Below are 25000 nucleotides of genomic sequence, written 5' to 3' on the forward strand. Positions count from 1 at the left end.
TTTAAAGTTGGTTGTTTATTTTGTTATGTTTAATGTTGTAATTGTGTAACTATCTACTTTATGTGAAAGAAAGGAAGACAGACAGAAAATGCAGCATGCATGGTCATCTTTTAGCATTGTCTCACCAGATCAGGTACATGCTCTGTCTCTGATACAGATGCTTGATAGGAGCAAGAGAGTGTAGGGAAAGTAGGGGAGGGAGAGCGAGAGAGAGAGAGAGAGAGGCAAGGGAGACTAGGTGGGGGGAGTGAGAGAGAAAGGGAGGGTAGGAAAGAGGAGGGAAGGCAAATGGAAAGACAATGGGGAAGACAGAGAGAGAGGGAGAGCAAGAGAGAGGGAGAGGGAGAGGGAGAGAGAGAGAGAGAGAGAGAGAGAGAGTGGGAGAGGGACTGAGAGACCAGAAGAGAGGGGGTTTGTGTTTCTTGGCTTTCTGTCATGTCGCGCGGATGTTGTCTTTGGGTTTCAGTGTTCTGTTTAAACTGTTGTTCTTGAATTGCAGCCGCACACCCCCCTCCCCTGCGGTGGTGCGTCATTGTCTGTGTCTCTGTGTTGAGTCCTCCCCCTGCCTGCTGGGTCCCCCCTGCCTGCTCTGGGGCTCAGCCTCACAATAGCCTGCAGGCTGCAGCCGACTGCGGGCCTCAAGCGTCAACTGCAGAGTAAACAAGCTCTGTGTCCTGTAATACAGACCCCACCAGAGGGGAGACTAAAATTATACATATATATGTATGGTACCTGGTGGGGCAGCCTAATTATATTCCAGTCTGTAGACAGCAGGGCTATTTTCATTTGTTTTTGAAAGTTTTGTTTGTTTTGGTTTTGTTATGTATATTAACTGGATTATAATAATAATAACGAATGTGATCATCTTGGACATCACCTTTCCAGAAAGCTGAGGGACAGCAGTGCCAGACTACAACACTTCATTTTTGATTATCACTTTTTTTCTTTGCTAGAGATACAGGACAGGCTTGGCTGTGGATTTGAAATTGATGTTCAGAGACAAAGACAGGTCCACGTGCCATCTCTGGGGATCAGTCCTTCTCTGAGCTGTGACTGCAATGTCTTGGGGAAGTGGGAGTGGGGGGGGCTCCCCTAGTTAATTGAGCACATTGTCACAGGTCAGCGCTGAGGGACGCGAGGGGTGGGATTATGGGAAAATGGAGTTTGACCCTGGCTTAGGGATAACGACACCGAAATGATCATTGCATAAGACAGCCGAGGATCGCCACAGAGCATTGCTGTTGCAGCTACAGTTTTGATAAGAAAATTAATTATAAAATGAAGAAAAAGGATTCAGGAGTTTGGACACCCCCAATAGACGTGTCCAGGGTTGTCTCAGGGTTTGGCCTCAACTCTCTGACTGAGGGGAAGATGAGTTTTCCATGAGAAGAGGCCCCGCCCCTGCAGTCTGGAATGAGGCTGGGGCGGGGCTTGGGGTGGGGTAGCAGGGAGGAATGCAGTGAATGCTGGGAAGAGGGCATTTTGGCACTGGGCGCTCATGCTGTGAGTGGAGAGAAGACAGGCAAGATTGGGGTTGTCCTCCTCCCACAGTTAAAGTTTGAAAATCTTTTTTTTTTCTCCAAAAATAATGAATCGATATAATAATGATCATCACCATCATGTGGCATGCGTTGAGAGAAAGAAAGTAACATTAAATACATAAAAATTGAGCGTCAAGCCAGACTCTGTTCCTCCGCAGGTTCAACTCACATGCTCACCCCCACCAAATTCCTAACGGACCTCCAGCACCCCGACTTCAGGGAGTCCTCTCGCGTGTCCTTTGAGGACCAGCCTCCCAAAGAGGAGTGAGGGCAGAGCACGTTCGGACAAAGTAAAGACGGCCTTGCAAAGAAGCCCTTCTGACCCCTTTTGACCAAAGCACAAGGGCTTTCTTTACCACGATTCTCCTCTTAAACACTGCTCTACTCTGCTCGGGGATGGGGGGCCGGACCCCCACTGCGCGGTGGCCCCACCTGCCTCAGGTTTCCCCAGCTGCTGACTCTTGTAGAAAACTGTACCTGGTACAGAGTGATAATTAGAAGAAGATAATTAGAAGATAAAAATAGTATATATCTATATATAAATATATACACGATGATGGTTTCTAACATGTTTGTGTTACGCTTCTGTCAGACACAGCTCGGTGGGTTTGTGTGCAGGAGTCTGCAGCTGCGACGGGCAGGCCAGGCTCAGGCCGCTGTGCAGTGGGAGTTCTATCGCCATCCCTGTTCTTCACTCTGCCTGTCTCTGCCGGGTGGATTAAATCCGACGCCCCGCTCTGCCGGCCTACGTGGCGCGATTTTTATTTATTTTATTTCGTTCCTGATTTTTTTTATATTTACATTTTTTTTAATTTTACGCGATTTAATCCACCCTTGAGACTCATTGAGTTTATTTTTTTTACTTTCTTTAATTAGAAAAATGTTGTTTTTCTAATTCGATTTTTTTCCGGATTCTTTCCTTTTTTTTCGTTTTACATTTTGTTTTATGATTTGTTTTATAATTACAAAAAATATGTATTTTTTAAAGACCAAAAATCTCTCTATATATATTTTTATTCCAGCACACACTCCCTGCTCCCCTCTCCCTTCACACTTTCTCCGCCTCCTCCACCACACAGTATCCGCCTGCATCACCAAGCCGACATTCTTGCGGAGAATTGTGAATACCACACCCGAATCCTGAGGCCGAATGGCAATGCTGGAATTCTCTGCTCACAGACAGGAACATTGTATATTGTATATATTGTATATTATATATTATATTATATATGGTTATATATAATAAATAGAACAGTGCCATCACTTGGACTGTCGAATGTTTAGCAGGCATGGCAAATGAGGTTTCAGTTGCTTGAAAAGTGAGTATGTAGTGGAGCTAAAATGCAAACCCAAGGTGCTTGTGTTCTGGCCTCCAGTAGATGGGCCCTGTGAAAGACAGCAGGGCCGCGCAGTGCTGGTGATAGCAATTTACTGGGTGCAGGGTAGAGATCTTTCCCATTTGTGAGCAGAGCAAGCCCAGAGTGGGCAGACTGGGCAGCATGGATTCCCTGCCGAGAGGAGGCTTGGGGATGTAGTGATGTTCACTTGTTATGCTTTAGCAGGAAAACAAAAAGACAAAGAGCAAACACGCACACACGCACATGACGTGGTGCTTCCCCATAGAGCTGTTGCTCCCTCAGATGCCAGGCGCTGGGGGCTGCTCTGCTTACAGGGTCATAGGCTGTGCAGGGTTTGGACTGCTTATATCCACAGACTGACACGGGTCCTCACAGCGTTCTGAACAGACAGCAATGACCCCTGACCCCTGTCACCTATCCCACCCTGCCCCCCCTTCCTCCCAAACCCTGGCTCACAGAGTACACCCTGACACTAGAGACTAACAACAAAAAGCTTGTAAGGGTCTCCCTTAAATAAAAAATAATCGAATAATCGAAATAATGGATTCATCACAGAACCACACTTTGCCATTCTGAATTCGCTCTCTCACAAATACATGCACATGCACACGGTCCGGTGTGAAGTCAAGACTGGCCTACCCAGCCCCTTCCAAGCTAACCTTTGTGACAGAGTGACAACACGAGAAACAGCCTGGGCAAGATCAGGGTGATCAGACCTGCCTTTTGGTCCTGTTGGCCGTAACTCAAAAGATCCCAATTGCCACTTCAGTCTTTTCAGCAAATCATATAGTAACAGCAACAACAACAACTGCAGCGACAAAAATATTCTCGGACCTACAGATTAGAAATCAACTAAAGCACTACCGTTTATTTATTTATTGTCTTATTATTATTTTACAATTCTTACATCTTATTTTCTACCAGCGGAGTTGTGTCCATGTGCAGTATGCGACCTGCCGTGCATACTGCTGCATTCAACACTTCCAGTACAAAGAACAAAGAGCCATTGATGATTTCTTTACCAAAAACAAAAAATTAAAAATGGCTGATTTTGTTTCCTTGCTTTTGCTTTATTTATTTTTTCCTTCTTTTGATTTATTTTGAGATATTCTTCTTCATTAAGTAGCTGTTGGAGAGCCATGCTGTGTGATGCTTGTTCTGTTGACTAGTGTTTCTGTTCAGCCCCTGTAAAGCTGCAGGTCAGACTCACTCACAGCCCCGGGCACTGAGGGCCATAGGCTGGAGCAGACAAGGCCGGGATTAAGTTGTTCTGTGTATACTGCACGCACACACACGCACACACGCACACACAAACACGATTGCCTGCGTACCAGTAAGGTACATCAACTTAAACTGGGCTTGTCTTTCACAGTCCCTTACCTCTCTGCATCCCCTGACCTTTTTTGCTTTCCCTCTAAAAAGAAAAGTTTACAAACTTTTCGTAAATAATAATTATTAATCAATAATCAAGTCTGAACTTGAGATTATCAGTAAATGCATTTAGTTTTACATTGTTGGGGGGTATTTTAAATTTTAGTATTTGTCAAATGTAATTCTGTGTGTACAAGGCAACACTACCCTGCCAGCTATGAGTAGAACTACAGCGACTCTGAACCTCAGCAATAGGCTGCTGTTACACAGTGCTGTGTGCTCACATCTCAATGCAAGGGAGTCAAGTTGCTGGTCAGAATCAGCACTCCCTACAGTGTATTGAGAAGCACAACAGGGCTGGGAGCCTGCAGCTTTGCTACAGAAACAACCATTAAGAATAAATTAATAATAATCTTCAAAAAAGAATGAGAAGCACATGTTGAAAACAAAAGTATGTTTTGTGTTGTGTGAAATGTGTCTTCAGCTTCGGAAAAATATTTAAACCAAACGACTTCCTGTTTCGTTTTTTTTTTGTGGTTTGGTTTTGCTGCGTTGCGTTACCTTTTCATGTTTGGTTGTCGACTGGTCTTCATTACCACCACCTGCTGGTGTAATGAAAAGGACAGAAAACCAAACGGAGCAAAACGACCCCGCCCACTCGGAGCCCCCGATGCGCATGAACTGGACACAGTGTAGCGAGTGCCTGGCCTGCAGCTGTCACTCACGAGGTCACCCCCATTCACATACCATGGCTCCATCCCGCCACCATCTCACTGGGGCACGTGGCTGGGGCCGTGATGTCATCACCACATGGGTGCCACAGTGATTTCGCTGCCAGGTGCCACTCAGCGGTGTCCCCATCTGAAGAACGCCTCTGTTCCAGAAGCCAGCCGCGACCCCACTCTTCTTCCAGAATGGGGGGATGGCTACGTTGTGTCCAGCCTGTTGTTCACATGCATGCAGATCACCACCGCATCCCCCCGGCTGGCAGTCACACTCCTAGCAAATCCTACAGGGTTTTGTTAGCTCACTCTCCAGCCTGGTGCACTGACACACAGACCACACATGTGCAGGATAGGGGGCCCAGCCTTGAAGCTTGGAGCCCCAGTGTCTTCAGGCTGTGGTCCCGGCTCAGTTCTCAGTCACTAAACTGAATCAATATGATAATTATTATAAATGTATACCTATATTCACCTCCCTCCCCTTAAAAAACAAACAAAAACAAAATATTGGCGATTTTAAACACCAGCTGCTTGGAAATGAGAAGACTCTAATGCAGAGCGAATGAGTTCAGGATTGTGATCTGTGGAGTGACTGAGAGCACAGCCGGCCGGCTACTGCCCTGGCCTATGTAAGAGGCAGGTTCATCCACTGGGCGGTCAGAGAATGTCATGTGTGCGAGTGTGATCTTGGACTCTTAAGCTTGCTTTACCCGACGACTTCATTTATTTATTCATTGTTTTCTTCTTACTTTTTTGGTGGCAAGTTTCTTTTGCTTTAAATATCTGATTTTGCGAAAGGGCTGAAAACACATTTTTCGATGTCTGAGCTGGGCTGGAGCTTTCTAACGACTGTCTCTCTCTCTCTTTCTCTCTCTGTCTCTCTCTCCTCACCTGCAGGGTCGACCCATGTCTTCACCCCCACCCGGCTTCTCCACGCACTTAAGGAAATGAATAAACCAGAAGAGGAAACCCCCAGCTAAAAAACGCCTCTCCATCGTCTAGCACCTCCCTCCTTCCACTTCCACTCCATCCCTCCATCCCTCCATCACCCTCCTCTCCTCTCCTTCTTGCCTCTCCCCCCCTCTCCCTGAAAGCCCTCCCACTACTATCCTTTTCTCGTAGTTCCACCCACCTCATTATCCAATCAGACGACCAGTTGTCTGATGACATCACAGTGACAGTTTCCTCCCCCGTCCGCCCTCAGCCTCTTCTATTAAACCTGTATGTATCTTGTTAGAGATAAAAAGAGAAATGAAAACAGAGTTAATATTAATGATGATGTTGATAAAGACAGCACTGATTTAAAAATAAAATAAAAAACAGCAGGAAAACAATATTCGGAAACAAGAAAAACCATGGATGCAAAGATTTAACAAATAAAAAATTGTTAAAAAAAGGAAAAAACTAAATTAAAGATTAAATAAACCTGTAAGTACCAAATGTACCATTGTATGCTTTTTGAGACCTGCTAGGAAATGTAAAAGATAAGATAATTTAACTTGTTCGTTCGTACTTCTTTTCCTAATGGTGTATATTAATTTATTCTACCTTCTGTTCGTTCTTCGGTTCATTTATCCTTTTATTTCGTTGACCAGTGGTCAGAGAAGGAGTGTGCTTTAGCGGTTGGTGGTGTTGTGGGGGGTCAGGGTAGCATGAGCACTGGGCGAAGAAGGAGAGGAGGGAGGAGGGAGCAGCTCTGCCACCGTGAGTCAGAGATAGAGACACCCTGAATTGGAAACCATCCTGGATCCAAACCAGACCCAGATCTAGATCCACTGTCCCAGGGATGGGTGGGGGGTGAACTCTGGACTGGTACTGAACTGGGCCAACACTGGTTGGTTTTGGAGACGGAGGTGGAGGTGGAGCTGAATTTGCACTGAAGCATTTTAAGGAGACAGTCCAATTAGTCCTGACTCCCTGCTGACCATTCACTTGAGCATCCACTCACTCACCTCCTCCCTGTCCCTCCTCCACCCACTGTTCTCTGTGAAGAGAACAGCAGCTCTCCCAGGAAAATTCATTATTAGTTTTAGTTATTTTTTTAAAGGGACCAAGCAGAATGGCAACAGTGGTTAAATTACAGAACTGTAATTCATATTTATGTTTTTTTGTATGAAATAAAAAAACAAATTTGAATTCCCCCGGCACCGTGAAGCACACTCCTCCTCTGAACCCACGCCTGAAGTATTGCTCTTGTACAAAGACGTTTTGCAAGGAAAGATAAATGTTTAGTGTCAAAAAAAAAAGGTTGCTTGCGAATTTTCAAAGAAAAATAATTAATTACATAAGTAAATGAACTTCAAAAAAGGCCAATTGTATTGCAGTATTGTATTATGTAAACTGAAGTCTTCTCATTGGTTAGTATCAAAGTTGTTCCTGCCCTGCACTGATGTAGTGTTGCGTATTTGCCATATGTTCTGTTTAGCGTCTGAATGTTTAGTGATTTCTGACTGTGCAGTAGTGTTCCCCCTCCTTTGACAATGCCAGTGTGAAGCCATTGTTCTGTGATGTTGTAGTTCTTAAGCTGTAGTGGTTAACGGGGACAAAGCAAAAAAAAAAAAAATGTAAAGCAGTATATCTATCTACCTGTCTATTTATTTTGTTAGACTCTTTGTTTTGGTTTTCTCCTGCGATGTGACATCTTCCACTGGTTCCACGCTTTGCAAAGAACCTAAACCTAAAATTACCACAACAAAACTTCCCAACAGCTCTTTAATCTTTTAATCTTTCAGTTTTTTGCTTCTTCCTTTCTCTCCCCTACCCCCTACTTTCATGGGCAAACGGGCAGCGGCACGATGCACTCCACGCTTTCTGTGATGCAAAAATGCTTTGACTTTTTCGTTTGTTCGTTGTTCCAATTTTATTATCCCATTCTTTTTGTTGTTGTTTTTTTTGTTTTCCGTTACTGTTGTATAGCGATCACTGTATTGACTGGATTGATCTATATCAAAGTTATTTATCAGAGAGAGAAATAATATTAATAAAGCAATGATTATGATGAATTAAAGTTTTAGTCTGTCTTGAACCTGTTTAACTTATTGGAATTCTGTGTCTGCAAGTGGTGAAGCACAAACCATTGTACAATATCTGTACTGATGTACCTAAGCTGTCTAATAAATTGGCTTCCATATTAAACGAACTGGGCCCGACCCGTACATTCAAACTTCCTTCCCTGGAGTTTTGCCTTGTCTGTTCTGATAGGAGCCAGTTACATATTCATTAATTTATATTTTTCTCTCTCTCTCCACCCCCCCCACCCCTGATGTCCACACAGGTGTAAAGCACTGCATGGCCAGTTGCAGAAAACCTCCGAATTGAAATGTAAACATAAATGGATCCTCTCCCTTCTACGTTTGGGTCTGAGCAGGCCAGGCCGCGCCCCCCATCGCAGCCCACACTGCATCTCGCTGTAGAGGCTGAAAGGTGAAAGTAGACCCAGAATTTTTACATCACCAGGATGTTCTCTTAAGATGGAGAGAATCCTTGTGAATATGTCGTGTGGAGTTTCCTAGCTAGCTTTCCCAGCTAGCATCTGTGGCTGAGCTGGGCTGGATTACACTGGACTGTGCTGTTACACCACGGTACACCAGCATAAGGATATGGAAGAAAGACAAACAAGGGAAAAGCTCAAAGCATGTTTAGTACAAAAATTTTATTGTGTACAAAATATGATCTCTTGCCTCATTCTTTACACGATTAAAAAAAGTAGAAACGCTACAGGGACACACACTTAAGACTCCCATAAAAATATGTGAACAACAAGGAACTACAATTAGAAAAATACTGTTAAAAAACACAAAAAGCTATTAAAAAAAGAGTTCAGTGCTGTTGCTTGTTATTGCTTTCATTAGCAGAAAAATATATTGTAAATGGTCACTGGTCACACAGATGTAAAAAACAAAAAACAAAAAACTTTTGTTAATTAAATCTTCACATTACATCTGTGCAGCAGCAGTTCACCAGGGAAGGGTGTCCATGGGCACAATGCAGGAAAGACTAAAGTGCACAGAGTCTCTGGAATGGCTATTGAACAGCTCGGTCAGGCTGACTGCAAACACACCAGCCTAATGCAAAGAACTTCCCAATTATACCTTCACACACAAAAAACTACCTCCAGCCCAAAGGCAAGTGGCCTTGTGTAGAGAAAACAAACAATGTTACTAACAACACAACCGAAAACAAATAAATTATTAAGACAATGGAGAGAAAGGATCCACAGAGTTTACGCAGAAGAGCTGCAGGGAAATCCGTCCAGAGCTCGATTATGATTGGCTACGAGTTAAATTTAGCCAATGGGAAGGGGAGGGGGGTGGGACAGGGGTTCTGAAGAATTTCCACTGTACGTCCATTACAAAAATTCAGAAAACAAAAGAAACAAACATATTTGTCAACAGGCATCAGGAGCAGCAAACTGGCCAAGCTCAGACTGTAGATTACATTTATTATTAGTAGTAGTATTATTATTAAGCAGACAATTAAATAAAACACGCTTGAAAACATGAAAAGGTGTGCATTTAAACACCTGCCTGGTCTTTACGGGGGCCAGAGCCTAGAGAACGAACCCGTAATGACTGAGGTAGAGAGAATGGAGGGAGGGGCTGCACCTGGCTGGACCCCACCCCTACACCTGCTGGGGAGTCAACCCTGGTCTGAGCCAGCGAGGGGAGCGGAAGGCTCTGCTTTCTCAGGCCTGGGGAAAGGCCATCCATTTGATTTTTTTGAATCCCTGAGAGCAGACAAGCCTCCTGTTAGACAAGAGACTATAAAAAATCTACCTGAGCTGTGGGGGGTGGGGGTGGCACGAGGGTAATGGAATAAAAAAATAAGACCCCCAGCAATGTTCTTTGAACCATCGCCTGGTGTCCGAAGAGAGCGGGGATTAAAAAATGGTGGATAATTGGCAATCGACCACTTAAGGGGCTCGGGGGGAAGAGGAAGCAAACTGGCCGAGGGGGACCCGAGGACCAAATCAAGACTTCAGCCACCCCCTCCCCTAGGGAACTGCAAATTACCAACCTGAATTCCCACGGCGCTGACCATGCATCATCCACAGCCACCTTCCACTGCGTACAGATCAACAGCAAAGCGACAGGGTACAAGCTTGTGGTTCAAATAGACTGATGCAGCAGTAATTGGCCATAAAGAAACCCCCCCCACCAGGGCCTCCTGGGAGCTTCGTGTTCCCTGGCCACTCAGTAGTGGCAGGACTGCCGTAGCGCCCCCTGCTGGTGCAGCCCAGTGCTCAGCGAGGTCGCCATGCGCCGGGACGCCTCCCGCATGCTGCACGCTGCCTCGATGGCGCGGCTCAGAGAGCGGCTGAGCGTGTCCGCAGCGACGCCCTCCTCAAGGCTCAGGGAACGCACCTGCCTGGCCCCCCGCGCTCTCTGACCCCTGACCCCTGAGACCCCACCCACCGAGAGGTAGAGACGGGGCTCCGCGTAGGAGGAAGGGGCATTGGAGAGGGGGGTGGAGTAATACCTGCGGGAACAAGGAGGACAAGGTGAGAGAGTTCAGCTGCGATCAGATCGAAGGAGGAGAATGAACAGTCGTAAAGACCATGACTAAACCAAAGTGCTCTGCAACCGAAAAGACTCCAGGAGCCCTGAGTAACTGCAGTCAGTTTGTGTATACTGTTTATTGGTTTAAGTATTTTCTTTTCATCAATAAAAACAATTCAATTTTTAATACTTGTGATTAAAAACATTGACATATTAATCCTTAAAATCACTTAAAATTTTTAAAATCTTGTGATTTTTAACAAAACTAAAACAATAAACTTTAAAATAAACGTGCTCAAATCAAAATAAAGAAAACGTGATAAAAGCAAAAAATTGCACACCAACAAAAGAGTCAGATACATTGAAAATAACTGAAAATGCATTGAACAAATTAAAAAAACAATTAAAAAGGAAAAAATAAAAAACAAACAAAAAAACAAACAGTTTGTGTATATGCAGTACACTGTAGGTCAGTGTCTTTGGATAGTGGATCTGCAGTATTACTATGGTGGAGGGTGGGCTGCTGTACTCACAGGACAGGCTGTGGGCACATGGGCACACACTGGATCACAGGCACACTACCCAGTGTGGGAGGGGGCGGGGCCGTCACGAACACACCCCTCTTCGCCTTCCGGGGAGATGCCATTGGCTGCCTGCCTCGGGGGGTGGAGCCAGAGTCTTGATCTGTCCAAACACCTACCAATCAAGAAGGAGAGTAAGATAAGCCTGTCTGGAGCCGGAGAGGATAGGACAAATTACCTGGCAGAGCCGGACTTGTAGTCATGTGATTGCAGCTCAAATAATAATAAGCTTTATGTTATGTTAGCAACCATTAAATAAATACATAAATAAAGGGTAAGACCAAATCAAAACTCTGACCTACGGTAAATAGCAAAGTACACAGCTGTGTTCTGTCCATCTGATTCATAGTCAGAAGCCACTTTCTAATAGTTATAAACCAAACTGTAGAGAGGAACAGGTTGGCAGTTGCGGTGCGCGGGAGGGAGAATGCCTACATTTGGTCCAGGACAAGAATAACGAATGAACTGTTGGAATTCTAACAGCAATTCTAGAATAATCCCCATCAGAAGCAGAAACCTGCAGTTCTACTGGATATAGATACACAATACATATATATTTATAAATGGTGAGAGCCACACAAAGGTAGTGTCACCTGGCTCTGCCTGCCTCTCTCTGTGCACTCCAGACCCTCGGCACAGGGGACAGTGGCGGGGGGGGGTGTGGCCATGGGGGGGCACCTGGGTTGCAGTTCCTCTCAGAGCTGGGGTGGGGGGGGGCAAGATGGGACAAGGAAGAGATTGGAGAGCGAGACCAGGGGCAGTTAACAACATACTACTAGCAGTAATACTGAACATCACTACTCTTACCACTACTAAAAACAATAATAGTTACCATGGTGATGTGCAGGGCAGCAGTGCGGACAGGCGCTGCTCGCTCGCTCTCTTTCACTCCTTCCATCTCTCTCTCTCTCTCTGGGCTCGGGGTCCTCCGAGTCTCCCGGGACCAGCACACTGTACTGCCTCCCTGAGAGACGCACAACACACAATAGTCATTAACACACTGCACTGCCTACCTGAGAGATGAACAACAGAACAACAACACAACAGCCAGAGAGACAATTCAACAATATCAGAAACATTCACTATCACGCTCTCGCACTCTCACACACACACACGCCCCACCCCACCTCCCTCACCTGTATAGGGCCCCCGAAACGTCACGGCTTCCTGGATGTGCTCCCCTGCTCTCTTCCTGCTCCGCTGTGCAGCAAAGGATGCTGGGACAGGTCTGGAGGACTGGGGTCGGGGCAGGGACTGGACACGGTCAGAATCACTGGCTGGAAGACAAAGGATAAGGTTAAAAACAAATAAACGGCACACAGTGACATTGCCGTGTGTTACAACTGGACCAAGGCACCAGAACAGTGGGTATAAGAAGTGATCCACGCAGAGCTGGCGTCTCCAGCGCGGGGCCTGCGAAGCCATGGGGCCCTTTGTTTGCCTTTACCTGCAGTCCAAATCGATGACAGTTAAGGTTATTGGCTGTAAGTGGTTATGAAGAAGGCAGCGGTCTTTGGCTGCCCCCGCATTGCAGAGTGCGTGAGAGGGAGTGCTGCAAGTGCGGATGAGTCCAAGAGCAGGGAGAGTGAGTGTGACTGTGTGTGAGTGTGATTGCATGAGCATGTATTGAGAGTGCATGTGCGATGAGAGTGAGTGTGTGTATACGTGTGTGTGATTAGAGTGAGTGAGTGCGAGTCTGTGCTGACTGTGTGTGCAGAGACAGACAGACGGAGACACTCACTGATATCCAGTGTGGAACGTAGTCTGGGGACGGACGCTGATCTTCGCCGCGGGGTTGGTCTGAGGGGCTCCCTGTCCTCTTGCACTACCTCTTCTCCTCCATCCTCGTCCTCCTTTCTCCCCCCTTCTTCCTGGGACCTGAGAGACACAGAAAGGACCAATAAACTGTCACCTTGTCCCTCCTTTAACTCAGCCTCCCTACACTGTAAAACTGGCACTGTAATCAATGACCTGCTGTTGATCTGGTTGCACTTAAAGCGGCCTTTGTGCTCAGTCGCACTTCCAATCTGTCTGCTCACCTCAGGACAGGCGTGGAGCTGCGTCGGGGTCGGGGCAGTGGCTCACCCCGGGCCACAGGGGGCGCCATACTGGGGGCTGGGGTGTTGCCGGAGGATCTGCGCAGACTGCCCTCCAGTCGCTGCCTCAGTCTGGACACTTCCTCATGCAATGCCTGGATCGCCTCACTAAAGGAGATGGAAGGGAACCACAAACTAAGACACAAAGGTTCCCAGTGCACAAGGCTGCCTTTTTTATATAACAATCATATCAGGTTATAACACACAAGTGACGTGTAACAATCATATAATATTATAACACACAAGTGGTGTGTAACAATCGGAAAATATCCTGCAGACTTTAATTAGAAGGAATTTAAGGAATTTTAAAAAGATGTCTGTTGCCTGATTTTAGTTCAAACTGAAATGTTTGAATGTCTTTACCCTCTGCTGACGCACATGAAGCAGCGCTCTGCAACAGCAACAATCAATCAATTAATACCAATAAATCAATAATTCAGATTTGTTATTTATTTTTCTGTAGGTGAACAAAAATAAAAAATTACTCATCTAGCAAACCTAGAAGCCTGACACAGTCCACACCAGCTACACACCGCACCCCTCGACCCCACCCTGACTCACTCCACTCGGTCAGCATAGTCGGCTTTGGTCTCTGCTTCTGAACTGCCGCCTCCTACCCTGTGCGTCGCTGGCATAGCGAGGGCTCTTCCTCTGCTCACAGTACCCACCCTCCCCAGACCCAGCACCCGTCCACCGCAGACCCGGTGCCCGTGTTTCCGAAACCGATGCCGAGCAGCGGCTCCCATACACGGGAAATCTCACTCTCTATCTCTCTCTCTCCCTGTCTCTCTCAAACCCACACACCCACAGCAGTGAGATGCCAAGACCAATGGCATTTCACTGGGACAGTTATCAATCACTGTGCTGTCCGCCTCCCTCACAGTATTCCAGACCACGACTCCAACCAACGCCATCCGTCACCAGGCAGAGTTTGTTGTGGAGACCAGGCAGGGGCAACGGCAGTGTTTAAGCAAGCACAGGCGACCCCAAGGTCACGCTGGCACAAGACAGCACAGGCCCGGGCAACCCGACGCCCCTTGCAGCTGGTAGGTAAGGCCCAGGGAGGAACATGCAGGCAGGGGAGAGCGGTGCCTTATCTCTGCCCTGCCGGTCCCACGTCTCCAGGCCAAACCTCAAACACACACAGAGCAACACAATTCACCTCAAACAGTGCACAACCAAACACCCCCAAAGCGGATGGCTTCATAGGCCCTCAGAGACACTCACTGTCTATTGGGCAGCAGCAATCCAGAACTCTGAGCTCTCCGCAAGTTGCCATTAGGATGTGCTGCTGAGGGGGACGGGCTGTGCTGCTGATAATGTTGCTTATTGGCTGGCCTGGCGAAGGCGCTCAGGACACTGTGACCCTCCCCTTCCGACTCACTGTGGGCTGCGGAGACATAGGGAGACGGGAAGAGAGAGAGTGTGAGTGAGAGAGAGCAAGGGAAAGAGGTAGAGTGAAAAAAAAAGGAAGAAAGGAGAGGGAGCAGTGTCAGATAGGAAAAGTAAAAGAGGAAGGACACAACGAGAGAATGGGATAGAAAAGGAGAGAGAGACGCAGAGAGGGACAGCAAGACACAGGGACAGGGCTGCTGTGACACTCACTGGCGCAGGACTCGGGTTCGAACTCGCTGTTGATGCTACTGCCCCAGTGCTGGGGGGAGGTGGCAGGGGAAGGGCTGGGCAGGACCGGCCCGTTTCTACCTGCATTGACCTCTGACCTCGAGACCCCTGGGATCCCGTCGGCCTCCTTGGGAGTGGAGCGGCGGGTGGAAGGTGTGGGGCGCTGAGTGGCAGCTGGGGGGGGTGTTAGCTTTTCATCTCTGTTGCCTGGATAGAAGGGGTGCCTGGGAAGAGAGAGGAAGAGAGAGAGGGATATTGCTTCAGCTGAACTGAACAATTGAACAGATCACTTAAAGTGCAATGTGCAACGTATGTGCCTGCATCGCGCTGTATTGTGGCCTACCTCACTCTCACCCTCTGGTGTTGGGGGCTGCACACCGCAGGCGTCAGACGGCTGCTCTCCGACCCCACGAAGCCGCTGTCCGTCTCTGGAGAAACAATGCGGTCCTGCAGCACAAGAGGGGAGAGTATTAACACGCGTGTACAGACACACGCCAGCATGCACAAACACATTCTACCACGCACACATGCAAACAAACACATATGTGCGGCAGTGCTGCCTCACTGCATTAATGTCATGCACAGTAACAGCTCTAACCTGAGGGAGCGCTGTCTTGTTTCGGCGTGCTGCGCTGGGGGGCGGGTGCTCGGTCTCTGTAGCGCCGTTCTCCTCCACGCTGGTCAGGCTGCTGCTGCGAGATTTGTGGCCACCCCCTCTAAAATCCCCACCGTCGATAGAGGCCACACCCACAGAACCTGGCCCCTGTTGCCCCGAAGACGATGAGGAGTGGGGGTGGGGCTCCTGAAGGAGAGACTTTGATTGGTTCCTCAAAGAGCCATGAAGCGGATCCATCAGCCCATCCTGAGTTTCCATTGGATGTCTAATTGGAGAAAATATTTTAAGTTTTCTTATCTTTTTATGCTAAAGGTTTTTTGTAAATATATATGTATAATAAAATTGTAATGCTGTAAAATATACTGAGATTTTAATGTCTTTCCAGCAGCTCCCCCCAGTCTGAGACCCACCCCCAGTGAGCTCTACAGTACACACACACACACACAAGCACACTCACTCCAGAGCTGCAGTGCTCTCCTCTTCCCCCTCAGTCTTCCTCCTCCTCTCCTCCCCTCTCTCTCTCCTCCTGCTCCCTTCTCCTGGTATCCCAGCTGTCCTTGAAACTCCATGTCCAGATTCTGTAAGCCCTTCTCCCTGGTGCAGGTTCAAAAGCCCAGGCAGCTCCCTGAAGCTCTGGTAACTGAAAGGGACAGACAGACAGACATCAGACGATTCTCTCAGACAAATGCACACACTGTTACTACTACTAACAACCACAATTAAAGCATGAACAGATACGCACTGGTCCAGCAGGTTGCTGTACTCTCCCTCCACGCGCTGGTGTTTGTGTCGCAGTGGGGGGGGTAGGGCAGATGGCAGGGTCTCTGCCCCCTCCTCCCCATCACTCTCCCCGCTCACTGAGCTGACCTCCAAAGACACGCCAACGTCACGCCCTCCCACCGGGGACACTGGGCTCTGAGGGGAGAGAGAGAGTTGAAAGGGGTAAGAGGCAAGGAAAGGAGGAGCATTCCAGAGGAGCTACCAGAGTGAACACAACAATACACCTGAAGGAAAACAGGCAGACCCTGCAGGAGTAAACCGAACAGTCAGTTTCTGCAGACACTTGCGAGTTATAGCACCACCTAGTGCTCACAGTGCAACCTACAACTTATCATTTTATTTATTATTTTTGTTTCTTATGATACACCCTTATCCACAGCGCCATACAAGTGTCACAAAATAAAAACCTGTCAAAAACATTACATATCACAGTAAGGGCAAAATGCAACATAACATACAGAAAAAGTCCAGAATGCAGTGCAGCAGCAACATCAGCGCTGAGTGCATGGTGGTCAGAGCAGGCAGAGTGACTAACAATACTCTGACATCCCCAGTCTTGATACAAGGCATAGATCACCGATCATAATGACACAAGCTTATGAAATGTCACTGCATTGATTCCTGCTGAATCAGTGTTTTCCACAGATGGGCCTAGAATATTTTGCACGTTTTTGTACCTCGGGGTGGGGCGTGGGGGCACTAGTGCTGAGGGGCCCGGTGAGGGGGTCTGGGGCGGGAGGGGATGATGGTGGGGCCACGGGGGGGCCGGAGGTGAGTGGATACCGCACGACCTGGTCCACCTGTTCCTTCAGGTCTTCCAGACGCATCCCCAGCTGGAATATCTGACCCTCTACCTCCCTGAGAGAGAGAGGGGGGGTGTTACACAGAGATAAAGTTCACTAAAACACAGCTGCTAAAACACACATGCATGCACACGCATCGTAAACAACAAGGCATAAAGGGACATTTCTCTCCCAGCCTGCCAGCACTCACTCACCTGTCAGGGTCAAAGTGTCCCACATCACCACCCTGCTGCACCAGGTGGCGCTGTTCCTCCCTGGCCTGCAGGTAGCCCCGCTCCAGAGCCTCCTGGGTCTGCTGCAGGCTGGACAGGCCCTGCCGGGACACAGAGCAGGTCTCTCATCGGTCAGGGTCTTAGAGTGCCCGTCTCTCAGTAGAATTAATTCTGTAGATGAGGGTCACTCCCAATTCACAGGTGTCCCATCCCTGAAAACACTCTCACTCCACCCCATCTCATACGACTGGTATCTGGACCCCGACCCTTTGGGTGGACCCCACTGTGTTTATTACTGTGGAGCAGGGGGCTGGGTCTATGCTGGCCTGGCACCGCTCTGTAGGACAACTAAACGTACCTTCATCTGCTCAGTGGGCTTCAGCCTTCCTGACCTGAGCAGGTCTTCAAAGGACTCAATCTGGAGAGAGAGAAAATGAGTGTTATCCAGGGCTCTATTAATTCTAGATATCAAGACAATAAAATAAGACAATAAAAACAGTCCAGTTGAGATCAGGCGTCTGTGCTCTAATCTGCCTGTTCCAGCCTACTTTGACATCACTGCTTCCCTTAGTTGTCCAAAAACAAGCAGGAAAGATCACATTACCAATCAAATAAAAATATGAAAGACGGCCTGCCCAGCACCCTCACCTGAAGCCGGAACCGCTCAGCCTGCCGGGCGAGAGCCTTGGTCAGCCTCTCTCCTACTTGAGGGCCCATGCTGGGGCTGGGGGTGGAGGCCGCCGCTGCCGCCGGGGGGACGTCAGGAGAGAGTTCTGGGAAGAGAAACACACACAGCAAACGACGACAATCAAGTCAATGACAAATAAAGGTTTTTAACATGTTCTGACAGCTTTATTTTAATAAATGCAAAACTTTTTATGATTTGTTGATTTGTCTCCTTTGCTTTTCCTCCCTCTTCCTCTCTCTCTTTCTAGCCAAAGCAGTTTTTCATCAGTCTTTCCCCTTCAAGTTCAGCACTGGTGGGTCAGTCCAGTCCAGTCAATGTGTCCGCACGTCAGTTCCTGTGCGTGTGTCCGTGCGTCCGTGCGTCAGTCCTCTGCATCAGCAGCCTCAATGACTGAACGATCAGTGCAAAAACAATACTGCTCGTGTTAAAACTCAGACACGCATTCTGAGCCTTTCAGAGCAAAAAATAAATTGAGACTCAGTCACAGACCTTGACAGAGCATTCCCACAGACGTACAGAACTGACAGCCAAGAGAGGAACGAGAGAAATAAAAGCGAAAGAAAAACACCAACGAAGACGCCTTCAGTTCGGCGAGGTAGTTAAGGCCGGCCTCCTCGGGCTGGGAAGAGGCGAGTCTGAAGACCGAGGCAGCAGCTCAGAGACACAGAGTCTGAGGGACCCGAGGTGCTGCTCTGGACGCGCGGAGAGGCTAATTCATTGAGTAACGGAACAAGGAGTGCTTTGAAACCCACAGACAATGGCTGCTTTTAAGATGCCAATGTCAGTAGTTACAGAGTGTGCAGCTGGGAAAGAGGGGGAGGGGGGAGAGACCCATTACACAGAAATTAATACAGCCCACAGTTCCTGCCCCCTCCTGTGACACTATACAGTGTACGTAAATAAGCTGCGACTGCATGACAGGGACTCTAATTAACCATATCTAATCCCCCCACCCACTGTTGACACTCAGACAGATCCATGCTATGACAGAAGAGCACTGTGTCTAAGGAGGGGCTCGATTACTTCCCACCCCAGCCGAGTGGGCAAGCGAGCGTCCGTGGCCCCACTATGAGCCCCAGATCAGAGGGGCTGTCTGGCTTGGTACCTGTGCCGTGCCGAGCCTGGGGAGCGGAGTCAGCGGACGGGCCGATCTGCGCTTTCTGGGCCTGGGGGAACGACAGGGTCATGACCTTTGAACCCTCATGGAATGTGCCGGTGTGGACGGCATGGCTGGGCTGGGGGGGGTCGGCATACAGATTGACCTACAGACAGACAGAAAGACAGAGACGGACAGACAGACAAACAGTGAGTTATAGGTATGTTTATATTAAAGTACAATGCATTGCACACATTTCCATGGTCAGATCTGTGTCTGTGTGTCGGGCTGATTGGCACCCCCGCCTCCAGTGCTGAGCTCAGACCCTGTCTTTCACCAACACTGTGAGGACCCACAGATGGCCCTTGCTGCCTCCCCCAGGGAAGATTTACTGCGGGACACTTTAACGACACACAGCTAATGAGAGCAAGCAAGAGTGAGAGAGAGAGGGCAGGAGAAAAGAAATGAGAAAAAGACACCAGGCTGTGACAGAAGGGTGGCAGACCCTGTCAGGCAGGGTGAGGGACGGCTGCTGTGGCCATGGTCCTGTGTAATAAGAGCTGCTGAAAGAAGTAAATCACAGGGCAGAGGGGGGGGGGTCTGTTGCTCTACCTCTGTGCACATTTCTCACTCTCCTTCTTTCTCAATGTAACTTACAGCACACACTCGCCCCATTTCTTCCTCCCCCCTCCCTCTCTCTTTCTTCTCCCTCTCTATCCCCCCCTTCTCTCCACACTTTTTAAATTTCTACATTGCACACTGCATTTTAGATTAATGGAATTATGTTCTTAGAAGTGTGATATACACACACACACACACAAACACATACACACATAAACATACACATACACACACACACACATACACATACACATACACACACCGTGATCTCAGGAACAGCAGGGCTGTGCACAAGGGCTGATTGGGGAGGTCATCTCCGAGAAAGCAGATTTAGATTAATTAGCTCAAGGGGATTAATAAGCTTAACTAAGTGGGCAGGAGAGCAGCAGAAGGCCTGCAAAGACAGCAGAGGAGACAAATGGGGGCCGTTAACCCTTCCCTGCTGGCCAGGCGATGCTGCTCACATGGACATACAGGGGCGCCACTCAAGTTAACAGACAGTCAGGACGCATTTAATGCTTAGCCATCGCAGCTGCTGCAGGGATCAGTCTGCATGAAACGGCTAACAAATTTAATTACATTTTTTTAACATCTGAACCTTTGAGTTTAAAGCCTTCAGCCCCCCCCACTCTCCATACCTTGGCTCCCAGTCTGAGGCGGTCGATGGTATTCTCAGCTTCTGCATATTTGGTCAACAGTCTGTTGTAGTCCTCCTGGGGCGGTAAACAGAGGTGAGGGGAAGAGGGATTTGAATTAATGTGTTGATGCACAGGTGTGCAGTGCTGTGTACAGGCATGCAGTACCATGTGCAGGCATGCAGTATTGTGTATATGGCTGTGTGCAGGTGTGCAGGGTGGACTGATGTACCTGGAGCTGGTGCACCAGAGCAGTGGCCTGTTGGGGGGACTTGAACTCCTCCGGCAGCGTGGCATTGGGGGTCGGAGGTCGGCGGCCAGCGGAGGGCGCTGGGCGGGGCGCTGCCTCCGTGCTGCTCAGCAGGACCTCCCTGACGATCTCGGCCGGGGACTTGAAGACCAGGGGGGGGACAGGGAGCCCTGTGCTGCACCGGGGCGAGCCCCTACCACGGGGGGGGCGGTACCCATCCTTGGGGAATCGCACCCTGGGCTCCACCTTGGAGAAATCGGGCAGGGGGTAATTGAGCTGCCCCCGGCCATACCTGTGAGACAGGGACGGGGCAGGCGGCAGTTAGGAACACTGATCCAGGAACAGACAGTCAGACAGATACAGTCTCTCACCCTGTGCGGTGCAATAAACAGGTCTAACACACTCCCACTGTAATTGCATCGAAACCGTGATCATCATCATCATAACTAATTACAGCTGCAGTGTGACCCAAGTCTCAGTGCCACTCCGGGGCCGAGTTGCACAATGTGGGAGGGCTGCACAGGAAGCCGAAGCCACTGCCAGCAGGGCCAACCCTCAGACTGGTCATTGGCCCTGAGACTGCGCTGCCGTTCCACAGATCGGGCATCAATCTCAGGGAGCAACCTGCCACATTATAATGAACGCCCCAGAGCTACTCTAAAACACCAAGAACGCAGCAAGAGGAGGGACAAACACACATTTAAGGTGCGGTCACCACGACTCAAGTTCCTCAGGTGCCAAAGAATCAGTCTCTCCCTGGCATGTGCTGCAGTATGGACACAGATGTGGCAAGACGGGTTTCTTTGAGTGGAGTACTTACCTGGGGGTGTCAGTGACAGGGGTGCTGGAGCCTCCTGGGGTTACTTTCGGGGAGACCCCCCTCGGAATCCTGCGTCCTCTGGTGTCTCCTGTCTGTGTGGCTCTGAGGGGCGACCCTGAAATCCTCGTCTTGGACTGGGAGGCAGAGGGGGATGGAGGCAGAGGATGGCGTTTGGGGGGTCCATGCTTTGGGGGACTGGCCGAGGGGGAGGGGGGCTGTCTTGGCGCGGAGGGTGGGGGCACAGACATTGTCCAAGCGGTCCTGAAAGGGGCTTCATCTCCAACTTCATCTTCGAGCTCCCCCTGCCAGTCTTCACCTGCTTCCTCTTCTCCCTCCCTCGCCTGGCGCCCGCTGTCCCAGGAGAGGCGGTGGTGGAGGAGAGAGGGGCTGCTATTCCCTCCGAACTCATCGGCGCTGCTGCTCTCAGAGGAAGGAGAATCGGGGAAGGGCTCGGCCTGGAGGTCGGGTCCCGGGGCATCCAGGTCCTCTCTGGAAAGCCGGCACAGGAAGCTCCGGTCAAGGTGGGTTGTGGAAGGTCCGATTTGGCGGTTCTGCTGGTGCAGGGTTCTTGGCGCTGGGAGCAGCAGGGGCTGAGCCCGAGAGAGGAGGGTTCCGCTGAACGGTGTCTGCCCCTCTTCATCCTGCTCAGGCCCTGTTTCACTGTCCCCCGAGACACCAACACTGTTGTGTTTTGTGACTCTGTATGCTGTCGCTGGCTCTCCCTCTTCATCTTTCTCTCCAAAACCAGTCAGAAACCTGGCCATTGGAATGTCAGATATGTCCCCGAAGTCTTCTGGACCCCTCGTCACAGGCTCCTCCCAGTACTTCGAGGCTCCTCCTCCTCTTTGGCTGTCCTCCCCCGCAGACCCCTCCCCCTCTCTCTCATCCTCCGTCATATCCAGCTGTGCGTCTCTATCTGGACGCCACTGCTGCGGTCTGTGGACAAGCCAGGGCTCACCCTCCTCCTCCTCTTCCTCCTCTCCCAACTGCTCTGCCCCAAAACTCCCTGCGCTTTCTCCCAGCCTGTGTGGACCATCTGCAGAGGGTGAGGGAGAGGAACAAGAAAAGAAAAGCATTGCATTAATTCACAGCTCACTCTTTTTTCTAAGAAGAGAAGGACAACGCCATCGACCAACTGTGGTTGAACTTCCGGAGAGAGGAGAAACAAGAAACGGGAAGAACTCTGCGCTCTGCTTCTGCTTCTCCTCACTTCCTCTTTCAGCTTTGCGGTTTACAGGAAGTGAAGAGGATCTGGCGTTTGAGTCAAACCCTCAGCTACAGCTTGCAACACAAAGCTGCTGGATTAATGAAGGTCCCAGAGGGAGAGAGTCCCTATAACTGAACCAACCCATGTATTATTGTTAGTATCATTATTTAGTAAAGAGGTAAAAATAAATTACAACAATGCGAATAAATGCATAACATCTATTAAAATCAGTTGGCAATCAAACAGACTTCACAGGGCCACGGAGTATGTGAAAAGGAAAGGGTCAACCCATCCACACAGCTAGGACAGCCTCGCGCTCATGCTCACTGTCACAGGTTAAGAGCGCGACTCACCAAGGGAGAGGGAAGGGGAGAGCGAGGGGGATAGGCCAGCCTCCTGCCCGGGGGACTGGGACAGCAGCAGAGGCTCCGAGTCCTGCAGCTCACTGAGGTTGTAGCTCAGGTCCTCGAACAGGTCCTCCTCCAACTCGAACCCGGGGCTGGCCAATGCTGGGCGGGGGCCCTCTTCGGGATCGGGGGTCCCCGTGTCTGAGAGGGGCCCTCTCCTGCCCTCCAGGAGCTCTTCTGTGAAGTCGTCCAGCCCGATGATACCGTTCTCATCCATCTGGCTGTGGAAATCGAAATCGTCGTCCCCTCCCCCGCCCCCCTCTACTTCCCCCAGGTCCTCGCCCCCCTCCACCTCCCAGCTCGCCCCCGACCCCCCAGAGCTTGCTGACGAGGGGCGCCCCGAGTCTGCCGCCAACCTCCGCTGACCCCCCGCCATCCTATGCCCTCGCCCCCTCCCTCTCAAATCTGTCGTCCTTTCCTTTCTCCTCCCTCTCTCTCTCTCACTCGCTCTGAAATGTCCTGACACAGAGTGCTCAACAGGGGGCGCTGTGTAAGTGTCCTTCTCGCCCCTGCTAGCATGGGGAGCTCAAAACATGCCCAGCCCTCCCAGTAGGACTATACCTCTTCTGTACACATTTGTTTGGATGCAAGCAGCTGACACCTCTCATCACATCTCCATGTCTTCGAGTCCTGCGGGAGGTTTAGGATGTTTTGTTTTGGGTTTGTGATTATTGTTTTCCAGTAAAGTGGACAAAAAACTACACAAAAAACACAAACGTATAAACACAAAGACTGGTGTTAAATGAGGGCCACTTAAAAAGAAACTAGACCAGAACTAGTCGGTTTGTGTCCCTCACTGCAGAGCTTGGGGCCCCTCGGGATGAACAGGCAGGGCCCCCCTGCAGACTCTGGGGCTCCTGCACAGTCTATTTAGGCTGCAGATGTCAAGGGCTCCAGGGCAGACAGTACCCTGCTACAGATGGGGTTTGCAGTTTCTCTTGGTCGCAGGGAGATGAAGGGTGATTCAGTTCAGTCTCCTCACTGCAGGCCTGTCGGTACCTGAGAGGAGAAATGAGACGGTGGGGTGAAGGGAAGCACACAGACACCCACACTCACTCAGTCACACACTTACGAACTGTGACATATCCACTGCTGCCTAGACTAACCTACATGTTATATCACTGAAGCTAACCCACACACTACCATAACAATAGGACACATCTAAGAATATATTGTGCAAAAGGGACTTGTAATTGTTATTATTAATTTACACTAACACTAATTAACGCAGGAGGATAAGCAGGAGAAGACCCATGACAGGCCGCTACAAACAGCACTGGGGTTGTGTGCGTCTGAAGAGCTGATGCGTGCGTTTGTTATTAAAAAATAAACTAATTCACAAAAATAAATAAATAAATAAAATTGAATCAAAGGCTGGTTCTGGGAGCCCTGGAGACGAGCGCTCCCTCGGTCTTAGAACCTTGAGTTCCAGCTGGCTGTTACCTTGGCAACTCCACAACAACTCCACAGCTGAGAGAGAGAGAGAGAGAGAGAGAGAGAGAGAGAGAGGTGGAGAGGGAGGGTTTGTGCAGAGTGATTTAATACAGTGCAAGGGAACTAGCAAGTCAATCTCCTTTAAAATATCCTGAGGGAAACCCCGTGGCCGTGTTCTTCTGTGGTTGTGTTTGGGCCATCCTCGTAAAAGTTAAGACTTGGGTTTTTCCATAACCCCCCCCCCCCACCACATGCCATGTCACTGAAAAAAAAAACACCTCTTCTCTTTCTTTCTCTCCCTGGGTTGCAGACACAGAGACACACATGCAGACAGACAGAAACGCACACAGACAGACACAGTCGCACACTATGATGCATTCACACAGACAGACACTGAAAATCACGTTCTAGCTACTCGGCCCTGCTCAGCTCGTCTCAAAAGCCCTGTAGCCTAGTAACCACATCAAACAAACTGCCCTGCCGCACAAGGACTCCTGCACAGAGACTCACCCACCACCACTACTACTACTACTACCACTGTTACTATAATTACAGTCATGTCATGTTTATTTAACTCCAGTGTTGCTATACCAGTACACCGTCAACAGGAAGTGAGGTCACCACAGACCACCACTTTCACA

The 25000-nt window shown here is 49.3% G+C and overlaps 2 protein-coding genes across 3 annotated transcripts in view; one reads left to right on the plus strand and one right to left on the minus strand.

Annotated features, from left to right (window-relative positions):
- The window catches only part of stxbp1a (syntaxin binding protein 1a), a 38837-nt gene extending 30710 nt beyond the window's left edge, over positions 1 to 8127 (plus strand). The window contains exons 19-20 of one of the 2 annotated variants that reach the window (XM_066713261.1): positions 1700 to 1831; positions 5890 to 5980. In XM_066713261.1, the coding sequence (XP_066569358.1) occupies positions 1700 to 1809 (110 nt within the window). In that variant the 3' untranslated portion in view covers positions 1810 to 1831; positions 5890 to 5980. Of the gene's footprint in view, positions 1 to 1699; positions 1832 to 5889 lie in introns of both variants that reach the window. The other variant, XM_066713262.1, reaches the window with a different exon arrangement.
- Positions 8128 to 8629: 502 nt separating this feature from the next.
- akna (AT-hook transcription factor) lies at positions 8630 to 23244 on the minus strand (the record flags this gene model as incomplete). Its single annotated transcript, XM_066712474.1, has 22 exons — positions 8630 to 10470; positions 11024 to 11186; positions 11665 to 11772; positions 11904 to 12035; positions 12208 to 12348; positions 12813 to 12949; positions 13111 to 13275; positions 14395 to 14557; positions 14773 to 15014; positions 15134 to 15237; positions 15389 to 15671; positions 15864 to 16046; positions 16149 to 16321; positions 16864 to 17044; positions 17184 to 17302; positions 17560 to 17619; positions 17850 to 17974; positions 18995 to 19151; positions 20245 to 20319; positions 20474 to 20783; positions 21312 to 22347; positions 22872 to 23244. Coding segments are annotated over 22 exons (4716 nt in total), but the record flags the coding sequence as incomplete, so codon positions are not given.
- Between the last annotated feature and the right edge of the window lie 1756 nt (positions 23245 to 25000).

The sequence above is a fragment of the Amia ocellicauda genome, chromosome 9 (assembly GCF_036373705.1).
Source record: "Amia ocellicauda isolate fAmiCal2 chromosome 9, fAmiCal2.hap1, whole genome shotgun sequence".
NCBI lineage: Eukaryota > Metazoa > Chordata > Actinopteri > Amiiformes > Amiidae > Amia > Amia ocellicauda.